This window comes from Adiantum capillus-veneris, chromosome 7 (assembly GCF_014529385.1).
Source record: "Adiantum capillus-veneris isolate H3 chromosome 7, ASM1452938v2, whole genome shotgun sequence".
NCBI lineage: Eukaryota > Viridiplantae > Streptophyta > Polypodiopsida > Polypodiales > Pteridaceae > Adiantum > Adiantum capillus-veneris.
Window position 1 is genome coordinate 12144961 of NC_140937.1, and position 14027 is coordinate 12158987.

Below are 14027 nucleotides of genomic sequence, written 5' to 3' on the forward strand. Positions count from 1 at the left end.
CAGATCCTCTAGAAGTGTTGTGCCATGTACACTTCCTGTGTGTAGACTCCCATTGGTAATCCAGTACTCGGGGTAGGCCTCTCTTTGAACTCTCGCATGTCTCTGTGAGGAGAATGATGTCTCTACCATGCATCACCTCTTCCAGTCTCCCTAGATGTGTCCACAAAGAGCCATTGCAGTTCCAAACTGCCATGTGTATCTCCTCGTATAGTGTCTCATAGGCCGCGAGTCCCTATGCTACGGCTTTGCCATCAATGATGACGCGACCGTCGCGATAGGAGGCCCGTTTTCCTTCTTTGCGCGCTTGTTGTATCCGAGGCATGCATGCTCTTCTATGCTCTACTTGCATCCTTGTGAGGTCATCATCTAGGTAGATGGGGGGGCCAGTGAGACCTCGTAAAATTACCCTCTTTCGAATGAAAAGGGTCCGTGCTTCCTCCGATGAAAATTGGAGGATAAGAGGCCTCTTCTTGATGGGGTCTTTGCCGGCTCGCCAAGCTTTGGTGAAGAGGGTTGATTCCTCTATTTTGTATCCAAGAGTGGTACATAAAGTCTTGCCATCTTTCTCGGGGGTGGAGTCCTTCACTTCTTCAATGCCGGTGACTCGTATGTTGAGGCGACGGGCATGGCGCATTTTTTCCTCTTCGCGGGTGGTGTGTACAAGGAGAGCTTCTTCCTTGTGTGCATCCTCTTTTGCTTCTTTCTTGATGTTCTTCTTGACCACTTCTACCCATCCCTCTTTCGTTGCTTCGAGAGTGTCTTCCAAGCGTTCGGTGAGGGCTTTAGTGAGCTCCTCTTTAATGGCCTCTTTGCTTTCATTATTGATTTCCCCTTCTTCGGGGGTGAGGGAAGCGATGGAGGCCTTGAGGATGGCCATTTGTTCTTGCATTTCCTCCTTCTCCTTTTTCCATTCCTCTTGGGTTCCTTTCCACTTGTCGGTCTCCGTCTTGTGCTCTTGTTCTTTAGTCTCTTTCTCCTTGGTCCATTCTTCTTTTTCCTTATGCAAGGCTTCCACCTCTTTCTCAAGCTTGGAGAGGCGGTTGATGATAGTGTTGATGGTGGAGTCCACCAACTTCTTGTTCTCTTTGATTGCGGTGTGGAGTTTGTCGTCCATCTTGGCCATTTCTTCTTTGGTCACTCCTTTCGCCATGTCGGGCCCGTCTCGGTGTCGGTTTGCACAAAGCACCTGTTCTGTACTTCTGAAAAAGTTGCAAGAATTGCAAAATCTCTGTGAAAAATTGCAGATATTGTATTTTGAAAACTTCTCTCTCACAGAATTCCTGTGTGTAATTCCTGTGTGTATGGCTGGACCTGCATTCCTGGAAAAGGGCCTGCGTGTAGGGCTGGACCTGTCCAAGCTTGGTGTGAGCAGTCAAAAATGCAGCAGGTACTCAAAAATGAGCCCGCTGCTGACCAGGTAGGGGCCTGGGGAGGGTGGCGCTGGCGCGAGCTGGGGGGGGGGGGGGGGAGTGGCGCGAGCCTGTGGGCATCCAATTGGAGTGCGCGAGCCTGTAGGACAAGGGCGCAAGCCTGTGGGGGCAGTAGTGGCAAGCCCTCACCATAGCAGCAAGTGTCCGCCATGTGAGAGAGAGAGAGAGAGAGAGAGAGAGAGAGAGAGAGAGAGAGAGAGAGAAATGAAATGAAATGAAATGATATATTAACGTCTACAAGAGGCCAAAATGACCTATGAGACCAACTGATTACAATGATGAGTCTAGTACCAAGTCTGGGTACAAACAAGAAAACTACAAACAAAGAAACGATAGGAGTGCTACCGACTCCTATGGGTGGCTGGTAGGCTGAGCAATGGTATCATGCCATAAAGGTACAAAGTGGGGATAAGTGTCACCATGATACAATATAGCAGTAGCATGAAGCCTATCCCGATCGACATTCTGGGTGTCGTGCTAGAATCCTGTGGATCCTCTGCCGCAATCTCCGCCGGTGCTGCGTGGCTCCCCTCCTCAGTCACGGTCGTCTCGATCTCCCTAACTCTATAGCTCGATCAATGAGAGTACCGCTGATGTGTGTATGGGTGGGAACCGAGCTCTCTGGAGGTGGTGTCCCCTCTGACTCTGTGGTACTCAGACTGAAGAAATCTGAGATGCGTCTCTGGGACTGTCTCTGTCTTTGCCCATTCAATAGAGCGTCTCTATGTCTCTGAATCTCAAGTAGGAATAATCGGAGACATCTTTGATCCTGATATCTCATGACTCTGTCTAACGAGTCAAAACCATCTCTGAATAGACAATGAAAGCGTCCCCGTATCTCATAGTAGACTGTGCAGCGACATATGTAGTGAAACTCTGTCTCTGGCTCTGCATGGCATAACTGACATATCCTACTGTCTGCTGGTATGCCTCTGAATCTACCTGTCTCAATCCCAAGCTGGTGTGAAGATGTGCGAATCTGGCCAATAGCACATCGTAACCTATGAGATAGATGTGTGTCCATGTAACTGGGCCGTGTGACAAATCCGTCTGTCGTGAGTTGAAGAAGATGTTCTCTATAGAAAACCCTCTTCGTACCCAACTCCCGTGATGGTTCTATCCATGTCCTCTTGCTATCAAGCTGGATAAGATCCTGCCGAATGAGTCTAGTAGTCTCCATCCGTGTAAGAGCCAAGGATGGTGCATCAAGAGAATACTGGAAAGGGGGCAGCCTGTCCATGCTGAAACCATGCCTCTGAAACCATGAGTTCATCTGTGCATACCAACATGATGTATCTCCCTGTAATGCCAGCTGTCTGGATGACTCGAGAGCAAGCCTGGCATACCTGTCCCTGGTGGTGTCCCATAAGCTGTGTACAAATGATACTGATCTGGTGAGTGCCTCAGCCTCCATAGGTGGGGCAGCCAGCTCCGCTCGTATGATGTCATGTGGGACTGAGGCCTTGGCTCTAATCAGCCTAGAAATCATAGATATCAGGGGTCGCTCCATATGTCCTTGATTGATGCACATGTTATCCCAAAAGACCAGCTGATCCCCGATTACATGTTACTCACAGAGTGAGCATGCCCCATGTGATCCATCAATGTGAGAGCCTATCAGCCTCCATGTAGATGTTTCTTTGGTTATAAAAGTGACAGTGTACGTGGAGCACTGACAAACTCCGTGTGCATATTTATATCGCTGACCGACTGAGATTTTTCATGGGGCCATAAAAAAATACTCCTGTTTAATATATAGTTACAAAATTGCAACATTAGGAAGATCATGGGGTCTAGGGGGCCTCTTTTGGCAGTTTAAAGAAGTCAAACTTTTAGTTTTAAGAAAGTAATCAAGGGACACATTTTAAATTCAAACGGGCAAAACGACTAGTTTATTTGAATTCAAATTTTCCCCTAAAATGGAATTTGAAATCTAGCGGATAAAACCATCATGTAGCATATCTATGGAAAGAGCTCGATGCGTAGATTGCGATCTATGATCTCCACTCAAATCGAAGATCATATGTGGGAGTTATGGAGGGCCGAAAATCATAAAATTGTCCACCACCTTTTTGGGGGGAAAAGTGGATCCTTTGACCACTCTTACACATCTCTTACACAACCACCATTCTTGCACACATGGCTTACACCTATTTGTCAAAATCTTAAGCTCATGGCAAATAAAGCATGGAAACAGGGGAACGGGGGCGGGGGCCTTTATGGTGGGAACGAGATGCGGGAGCGGGACGCGGGGACAAGGGACAAGACGCGGGGACGGGACGCGGGGATGTCCCTCACACGGGTGCGCAGGCAGGACGCGTCCCCGGTGACAGGTGTGGATGGGACGTGAGCAGGGGGTGCCTAGGTGGGATTTTTCAAAATTTTGATTTCAAAATTAGGGCCGTTTTGTGGCCATTTCACTTGGGGGGGGGGGGGGGGGGGGGGGGGGGTTTCTATATAAGAGGCCCAAGGAGGAGCCACTTTCAAGCTAACTTGCTAAGAGCCTAAGGCCTCATACTACATATAACATAGTACATACCCAAGCCTCAAGGGCTTCAAGGTTTCAAACTTGACTCTTGAGCCTTGAGGCTTGCCGCTTGAGCCTTAAGCATTGCCCTCCCCTCTCGAGTCTCTCCTTCCCCTCTCTCTTTCCCGTCCCCTGGCCCGTCCCCCGTCCCCTGTTTTGCCACGTCCCCGTCCCCATGTGACTATGAAATAAAGAGGCCCTCCTAGACCCCATCCTCTTCCTAATGAGACAGTTTCTTTATGGCCTACCTTCTAATAAAAAGTCAGTGCCAAAAGAAGCACCCGAAAGATCTAAAACATCAAAGATATCCACTTTCAACACTCATTCGCGAATTGCAACCATCAGGCATGCTAGTGTCAAGACCCAACAGAGTAGCTAGAATTGGGGTAACAGATTCTGACGCATGACAAAAATCACAATGAGCTAAAATGCTTATGAAATTTGACAATTGACCTTACCTGGCCCCCAGGGCTGAACAAGCTTTTTAAACAACCTTGCACAGCTTCCATTCTTTCGCCTATCATGGCCCCACTGCAGTCAATGAGAAATACTGGGCGCTGTCCACCCATCCATCCAAGAGGAGGAGGAGGCTTTGGCTCTTTCCAAGATGGAAGGTAGACAGGAGGAGGGGGCACAAACATTGGTTCCTCTTTTAATGACGGCGCTTCAAATGGTGGAATGGATTCTTCAAGGGGTGCCTCAAACACCGGTTCTGATATAATCTGTAGCTCAGCCAGATCTTGATTCTGATTGATACCTTGAGATTCAATTCTAAGGAGGACAGATTCTGCCTCTGGAAATGGGGGAGGAGGAAGACTTGGGAGCTGAGGAGGCTTGGCAAAGCATGGCTCACGCCTGTGTTGCCCTGGTAAAAAGTGGTGCTTGTGTCCATGCTTGCTGCATAACCCATCACAAACTCCTCTTTCATCTTTACCAAGTTCATAGTAGGACTTCTCACAGGGTCTTGGGTCCAAAAGAGGAGGTCGAAATGGTGGCATGGATTCCAAAACAGGTGGAGGAATGAGCTGTGGCAACAGATACTCAGGTTCAGGTGGTGGTTCTGCAAGGTGAGGCTCCTCCCATACAGGCAATGGTTCTTGAGATGGAAGTACAAAAATAGGCAGAGATTCTTCTTTATATACGTCATAATCAACAGTAGATTCATCTTCAGTGAACACCGGCATAACAGGCAATTTTAAAGGAGGTACTTTCAATGTCTCAGGTAGAACCAAAGGTGGGTGCTCTCTAGGTATAGGGGACTTGAAAACAGGAGCTGGATAGTCATTGGGTATGTTCTCTTCCTCTTCTGACGGGATAGGTGCAAGCCCTGCAATCGGATAAAGTTGTGGCATCAGAGGCATAGGTGGAATTTCCAGCTCCGGATCTTCTTCAAGCCTAGGTGACTTCCATGAAGGCAATTCCTGCAGAAATCAGTTAAGAGAGTTTTTAAAAGAGAGTTTTTATAAGAGAGTTCTTAACTGCCTTCCAGATATAATGATAAGGCACCAAAACATGTTTTCAGGTCTTCTGCCCTGCCTGATAAGCCATTGGGAGAATCTGACTGCGCAACTTGGTAAGGAGCTTGCGTAGTTCCTTGATCAAAACATTCAAGTTCACATGAAACTGTCCGTGAATCTGTTGACCATCAGAAAGGAGGAAGTGTCCAAACTCGTTTTCACAATACTTTGCATGAACCTGCTTATCTGTCTGCACATAGACTTGCAAAGTGTCAATAAACTCACTTTAATCACAAAAGCATATTTTGACCAGAAAGAACGTGAATTACCTTCCCCAAGGTTGAATGTGAATGCTGAAAGTAAGTCCAGTTATGAAGCAAGATGTCCATTAAGCTCTCAGCAGATTTCACTTGACCACTTTGATCTTGTCTCTTTGCCCGTATCTGCTACAACATTTAAGGTCAATATTTTAAAGTAGACAATGGACATAGGTCTTCAGTCTGAGCATACTGTGCGAGTAATGTAACGTTAACAGCTCTTTCAGCTAGGTTGAAAGTGTTGCCCAACTCAAGTCAACTTGACAAGTCATTGTTATACAAAATGGTTTGGCAGTGATACCCAAACCTGTCCAGCTAGACAAAAGCCAGAGTTTGAACCTCACAAGTAGTAAATATGCACAAAATTCATTGACCATAAGTCAGGTGAAGTGCTATGTGCTGCATATAGAAAAAGTGACTGGTACGAGCTTCCATTATCACCCAAGCCTCTGGTATCAACAGAGGATGTTTGAAGTTTAGCTGATAACAAGTAGCAAAACAAGAGCTTGAGTTTTCTTTTCCTTCAAAGAGACAATCTAAAAGAACACATGAAGGACACATATCGAAAGTAGAACATGAAGCAGGAAAGAACGTAATGGAGGCATATCGCCACAAAATCCTAAGGATAGAATGACCATGGGATCTTTGATTCTTCAATCTTTAAGCATTGGCAGTATACAAAGCTATTTTTCTGCTTTGACTCACATGAGGGGAATTGCATGTGGTCCGTACAGCCTGCCACGTCATCATCTGTTTACGCAATTTTGGCTCCCACACTTTATTTTCAGGGTTTTAGGCCTCTCGGCCGGGGTATCATAAGTTGGTACAATTTTTTGAGTGAGTTCTTAAAATTTGGCCACTCAGATAGGTTCCACAAGTTCGTTAAACTTCTACCGGCACTTTTGCTAGGGTTTTGGCCCTCTTTTGTCTCGGCTCTGTCCTTGAGTCCATGCCACATCATCACTTTGTGACATATCCCCCTCTCGATAGAATTGTAATCGCCCTCGATTACGCCTACAAAACAAACATAGGACAAAAACTAGTTCAACAGGCATTGACTCTGAGTACTGACGTACTAGAGTACATATATCTAGCACTTGACTAAGGACAACAGTCACTAAACATTCACATCACTATCCCTACCGAGATCTTAGATGAGAATCATGATCATTGTAACTTATTTAGCAATCACATCCAAATCGAGCTAATCTCTGATGGATGTCTTTATTGTCTATCTCGTTACTATCATATCCACATCACTCCTCGGTAAACAAGACAGAAAAGCTGCAATCGTTTCGTCTTTCAAACATGCACTGAAACAATACACACATGAGAGAGCACATATAACAGATTCATTTTAGGAAATCCCATTTCAAAGTACTTCTTTACATAAAGTCATTCAGCAGAATATTGTCAGCCTCTCACTATCCCTAAAATCTCAAAAGAAATCAGTGACTTTATTCCATCCAGGTAACCTGTGACATAGGAGCGGAGTAACTCCCCTCTTGTGCAATCCGTATCGCAACAGATTCAACCTCTTGATTCATCGGTAACTCCTGGAATAGTTGGTGCTAAACCAAAAGCTTCTAGGTAAAGCTCTAACATCTGAGGAGTATCTACTAGGTCCTCCTCCTCCATCCACTTGGCATCCAAAGCCGGATAGTTCCTAAACTTGACTAAATACCGGCATGTCACCTTACCTTCCACTTTCCTTTCCTTGTGAGCCAGGACCTATTCTGGAATGAGAATCTCCTTTGTCTCTTCCACTTTGGGCTACTCCTCTGGCTCCCTGTCCATTCACCTTTGAAAAGTCTCAATAGACTCACATGAAATGCATTGTGAATCTTCCAAGTATCTAGTAACTTCATTTTGAAGGATACATCATTGATCTTTTCTGGGATCTGGAAAGGTCCATAATATCACATACTTACCGTCCAAAAAAGCCTCTCCTTACCCTTCCGTTTCCGTAGGCGTGCCTTCTCGAGCACCCAATCATTTTCCTTCAGCTGCAAATCATGTCGATGCTTGTCTGCTGCCTTCTTATGCCGTACTTGAAACTTCTCAAGAGCCTCCCTTACCTTGATAAAAGCAATGTCCAGATCCTGTGTATATTGATTTGCTTCAAAATCTTATCTTTTGTACTCATAATACGTGGAACCCCCTTGACACCCTCTATAATCTCAAACGGTGCCTTCCCGGTGGATGTATGTATTGTATTGTTGAAGGCAAACTCCACCAAGGGCAAATACTTCTCCCATTGAGTCTTCTGATCAGAGATATATGACTTTCGCAAGTCCAAAACCATTGAATTGGCTATCTCCGATTGCCCGTCTGCCTGTGGATGAAACGAAGACGAGAATTTAAGTCGTGTGCCTATATTCTCCCAGATTTCCCTCCAAAAGAAGCTCATGAACCGGAATAAAGTGGGCATGTTTGTTGAATCGGTCGTGTTATGAGCGCGTATAGAGTTAGAAGAGAGCAAGAGGAGGTGCTCACAATGTACAAGAACTTGGATTTGATGATAAGCTTAATATTGATTACAAGACTTAATACTTTATTAAGAGAGCTAGATACAAGACTTGGATTACATGACTTGAGTACAAGACAAGGCTTGATTGCAAGGACAAGACTTGAACATAAGAACTAGAGGAGGGATTTCCTCATAGGAGGCTCACAACTGGTGTTGGCAAGATTGAGGGGCTTGTGGCCTATTTATACTAGTGCTTGAGGAGGTTACTTGAGGAGATTAGGACTTTCTAGGTTCTTCTTGAGGAGGTTAGAATCTTCTAGAACCTTCTTGATCCTTCCTCAACTTTCTAGAGCTTTCCAAAAACTTTTAGATTCTTCCGGAATCTTCTCCAAGCTTCTAGAAACTTCTAGAATCTCCTTGATACTTTTAGAACTTCTAGAATCTTCTAGATCCTTCTAGATTCTTCTAGAGCCTTCTAGCGATGATGTAGGCGATGATGCACGCAACGACTGAACTCTCAAGCATCCATGACATTACCCCCTCCTCTAGCGACAAGTTCCCCGAGGAGCAGTGGTGTTCCTTGAGTTGGGCTTCCATGGATGTTGTTGATGGAACTCTTGGACTTTGAGAGATGCATGCTGTAGATTGTGTGCTGGTTCCCAAGTTGGTTCACTAACATCATAGCCTTTCCAATGCACCAAGGACTGTAACCTGCCACGCGAAACTCGAGAATCTAGGAATTTCTCGACCTCATATTCGTCATGTCCTTGAATCTCAACCGGAGGAGGTGGTTGTGGGTCTCTTCTTGGGATCTTAGATGTGTGACAAGGTTCTAGGACTGAGACATGAAAGACTGGATGGATTTTCATGGATGAGGGCAATCGGAGTCGATAGGTGACTGGATTGACTTGACGGATAATTTTAAATGGGCCAAGCCTTTGATAATCAAGCTTTTGACAGGGACGAGATGAACGCAGATCACGTCGGAGGAGCCACACTTTATCCCCTTCTTTGTATTTTGGATGCTGCATGCGATGAAGATCTGCACTTTCCTTATACTTGGATTGAGCTTCTTTGATATAAATTGTAAGTTCTTTGTGAATTGCAGATAATTGTTGTGTAAAATGAATAGCAGTTGGATTCTTGACTTGATAGTGTTTGTGGATATCCTGTTTGGGATGTTGACCATAATTAGCAAAGAATGGAGTGTGACGAGTGGAGGCATGCAAACTGTTATTATAGGAGAATTCTGCTAGCGATAGGAGCTCGACCCAATTATCCTGGTGATAATTGATAGTACAGCGGAGATACTGTTCCAAAACTTGATTTACTCTTTCTATTTGTCCATCACTTTGTAGGTGATTGGCTGAGGAGAGGTTGATTTGTACTCCGAGTAGCTTGAATAAGCTTTTCCAAAAGCTAGAGATGAATTGTGGGCCTCAATCAGAAACTATGTCATCCAGTATCCGTGATAACGATAGATATGTTGTAGAAAGTGTTTGGCCGTACCTTCGCTGGTGATGGTTTTAGTGGTTGGAATGAAGTGTGCCATTTTTGTAAACCGATCCACGACTACTAAAATGGAGTCAAATCCTTGTGACAAGGATAGCTCTACAATGAAGTCCATGGAGATGGATGACCATGGTTTGGTTGGAATGGGCAAGGGATGGAGTAACCCATGAGGACGATGACGAGGGGCCTTTGATCTATTGCAAGCGTCACAAGTGCCTACATACTCCTTGACAAGCTTCCACATTTGAGGCCACCAAAAGTCACGGGAGAGAAGCTCAATTGCCTTATTAACCTCAAAATGCGCTGTTGATGGAAGATCATGCCGTTGCTGAAGTAACTCCAGGCGTGTTGGTCCTGGCGGAATATAGAGAAGACCCTTATAGTAAATTAGTCCATCAATTTCTTGAAAGTCCTCACTAACCTTTTGTCCTTGTAGTGGGTTTTTGGCAATTTGCGTCTTCACCTTAGAAAGAAAAGTAGAATCTTCAGGAGCTTGGCTCATGGTGGCGTTTAGCTTAAGCTGCTCAGGTTTCAGAATCACTGACTCTTGTTGATCAAATGCTGCGTCGCCTTCTCTAGGTGAAAGGTAGGATCTTCTTGTAAGGCATCTGGCTTAGCTTGTTGACGGCCAGGTCTATAAGAGATAAGAAAATCAAACCTTGATAGGATATCACTCCACCTGGCTTAGCGACGATTCAAGACGCGGGATGTCATGAAGTATTCCAAATTCTTGTGATTTGTATAGACAGTGATCTTATGAGGAGCTCCTTCAAGTAGGTGACGCCAAGTGTCGAAGGAGTCGATGATTGCTAAGAGCTCTTTGTCATGGATTTCATAATTGATTTCTGCATCTGAGAACTTGCGGGAATGAAAAGCCACTGGATGTACTCGACCATCCTCTCCTACTTGGGATAGAATAGCGCCAAGGGCAAAATCTGAAGCGTCTGTTTCTAAGATGAAAGGCTTTGTAGGATCTGCGTGAATTAGAATGGGTGCGGTTGTGAAAGCTTGCTTGAGAGTTTGAAATGCTTTCGCGGCCTCTGAGTCCTAGACAAACTTATTATGGCCTGTCAACCTTGTGAGTGCTGTAACCACCGAAGAGTATCCTTGTATAAAGATACGATAAAAATTTGCAAATCCGAGGAAACATTGAACATCTCTTACCGAGGTGGGTGTCTCCCAATCAAGGATGGTTTGAACCTTCTTTGGTTCCATGGAGATTCCCTTTTTAGAGATTACATAACCAAGAAATTCCACCTTAGATTGATGAAAAGAGCACTTCTCCAACTTTGCATATAACCCTGATGCACGAAGCTTTTCAAGCACTAATTGTACATGGTGCTCATGCTCTTCTTGATCCTTGGAAAATATCAAGATATCATCCAAATATATTACCACAAATAATCCAAATACTCCCAAAAGATATCGTTCATTAAATGTTGAAAAACAGCCGGGGCATTTGTGAGACCAAATGGCATGACGGTATATTCAAAGTGGCCATACCTTGTCCGAAAGGTTGTCTTCCATTCATCACCTTCTTTGATTCTGACTAGGTTGTAAGCACCACAAAGATCTATTTTTGTAAATATTCTTGCCTTGCCAAGGCGCTCAAGAAGCTCTGGGATCAAGGGAAGGGGATAGCGATTCTTGATGGTGATCTTGTTTAGGCCCCTATAATCCACGCACATCCGGAGAGTTCCGTCCTTCTTTTTTACAAAGAGTATTGGAGCTCCTGCTGGGGACTTTGAATGCCGTATGAACCCCTTAGCAAGATTCTTATCAATATTTCCGTCATTCTACCAATTCATCTTGAGATAGCTTGTATATTGGGCCAAAAGGGGGTTGGGTTCCCTCCTGAAGCTCTATAGCACAATCATAGGGTCGATGCTCCGGTAAGAGGTCTGCATTCTTCTTCTCAAAAACATCATTGTAATCTTGATATTGACGTGGCAATGCCTCCATGATTTTTGTTGTCGACGTGTCGGTTGGTGTTGCAAATATCAGGAAAGTTGGATACTTTTTGGCTGCACGCATGAAGACCTTGGCTCCGAGATATATAGGCCTATTATGCCTTCCCTTCTTCTTTTGGACTTTTCGTGGTTCAATTCTCCGAGCCCTCCAGGTGTAGAGCATGTGTCAGGACATCACAGAGTCAGTTCCAGCTGAGTGGCTCACGCCTCTCGAGCCAGTAGCACCCCGGTGGATGGGAGCCTTCACACGACTGGAGGTTCTCATTTCAGTCAGGGCCTGCTCAGAGTCGGTCTCAGCCCTGTTCTTCGAGCTTCAGGGTGGGGGACGACTACAACGAGTTGCAGTAGAGGCCCCGCAGGTAGCAGAGTGTTGTTTTCAGAGGATCCGAGTAGTGGGCATCTGTGGGAGGACCTGCGTCATAGACCCTGACCCAACAGTTCTTGAGACACAACACTGGAGGCTATGGGCTTGGGAGTGTTGTCCGCTGGCACGAGTACAGTGGGATCTTGGTGAGTGGCTATGGAGGGACCCCTTCTCTTCTGCAGACCACCCAGGAGTCCCTTTCTTTCAGTACACTATTCGACTGGGACGTCATATACTAGCAGCACAGAGAGGCCCTCCCCGCTGCAGCACGTCATTGGCAGGAGGAGGGTCTCACAGTCGAGTTCTTGGCAGACTTTTGGGAGAGGTTGTGGGACTCCAGACAGCCGAGGCGAGTCACCTTGTTTCAGTGGCTGGTCGCACATAGAGCCACAGCAGTAGGGAGCTGGCTGGTGCATAGTGGTCTCTCGCCACATGTGCTGCTTGTGACCATTTGGTGGAGAGTCAACGTCACTGTCTTTGGGACTGTTCCTCGGCCCAGCAGGTGTGGCTACGAGTTCTTCGGCTGATGCCTGCTCTCTCCACGGCTCGACAGTACACTTGGGGAGCAGCGGCTTGGTCCACCCTCACGGGCCCGACACTTCAGTTTGAGCTATCTTCCACCAGCAGGATGATAGTGATACAGGGGGGGCGTCCTACACTCCAGCTTGCTACAGAGCTTACTCCACAGGAGTGGTGCAGTGAGAGAGAGGAGTGTTGGGAGCGGAGCTCATCAGTGGCCTGACACTTTGGTTCATCTGGCGGGCCCGCTGTTTCCGCATCTTTGATGCTCGCCCTGTGCCACCAGCAGAGACTGTTCGTGACTTTTGGCTAGAGCTGATCCATACTCTCAGAGGACAGCTTGAGGGACTACTGGGCAGCTCCGATCGCATGCGGGAGCGCCGCGAGGCTTTCCTCCGACTCTGGCGCCCTGGGCCTTTCTACACCATAGTCCAAGGGGTGCTCAGACAGCACTACTGTCCACCTGTGTGGCTCTTCCCTCCTCCCATCTCTTGATTTAGCCTCATTGTATATATGCTGTTTTTTCATTGGGAGAGTCTCCCCATCATGCTTGTTGTAGCCCTCTCTTGCAGAGGTGGTTGTAGCCCTATGGACAGTTTTCATTAACTAATAGAAGGATCTTTTTCTCGGAAAAAAAAAAAATTCTCCGAGCCCTCCAATCGATGTCAGGATTATGTAATTCAAGCCACGGTAGCCCAATAACAACTGGACTGCTTGGGCTTTCTATAATATTGAACGCTATTCTTGAAACATGCTCCTGCAATGTTACTTCTATGGAGCGAGTTTCATACCTGACATCCCCTGAAGCAAGGGGACGACCATCAATGACTTCTACAGTTGCTTGATTAGACTTCTCCACAAGTGGTATGCCTTGTTCTTTTGCAAATTCTTTGCCCATGAAGCACGCCGTTGCACCTGAATCTAGTAATGCTTCACAATCCATGTGCCTACCCGGCATATGGATCTTGACTGGTAGCATAAAACTTGAAGTGGAATCAGCGGCGAGAAGAAAGAGACCTTTTTTTGCTTGTCTTTTGTCCAACCGGTCGGTCTCTATTGGGGTTGGACGTCCATGTTTTCCAAACACGTTGAGGCCATTGCACCATGAACCTTCATCCTTCTCTTCCTTGGACACTGTTGAACTATGTGCCCCTGCTCTCCACAATACATACATAAGCCATTAATGCGTCGCCTTTGCTTCTCCTGGGCTGAGAGAGGTTGAAACCATGCTGAATCAATTTGCATGGGCTCAATGCTTGATTCGTGGCCCTGTTGAGGTGTGTAGCCATTATGTGTCACTTCTGTTTGGGGTCACAATGGTGCCCCGAGACGCCTCTCTTGTCTCCTCTCAAATAGTTGATTATCACATTCTATTGCTTGAGAGATGAACTCGCTTAGTGTGTGAACCTTTGACATAGTCAATAAAAGATCTTTTACGTCATCCTTTAATCCCCACCGAAA

The 14027-nt window shown here is 46.0% G+C and overlaps 2 protein-coding genes across 4 annotated transcripts in view; both read right to left on the minus strand.

Moving 5' to 3' along the window:
* The window catches only part of LOC147453444 (uncharacterized), an 80871-nt gene that overhangs the window by 38145 nt on the left and 28699 nt on the right, over positions 1-14027 (minus strand). For all 3 annotated transcript variants that reach the window (XM_086515622.1, XM_086515623.1, XM_086515624.1), the window contains 3 exons: positions 5744-5857; positions 5494-5664; positions 4416-5378 (listed from right to left, as the gene is read on the minus strand). In XM_086515622.1, coding sequence (XP_086371748.1) covers positions 4416-5378; positions 5494-5664; positions 5744-5857 — 1248 coding nt within the window. The remainder of the gene's footprint in view (positions 1-4415; positions 5379-5493; positions 5665-5743; positions 5858-14027) is intronic.
* LOC147453446 (uncharacterized) lies at positions 233-1191 on the minus strand. The gene has a single exon (XM_086517137.1). The coding sequence runs from the start codon at positions 1148-1150 to the stop codon at positions 233-235; it is 918 nt and encodes a 305-aa protein (XP_086373263.1). The 5' UTR covers positions 1151-1191.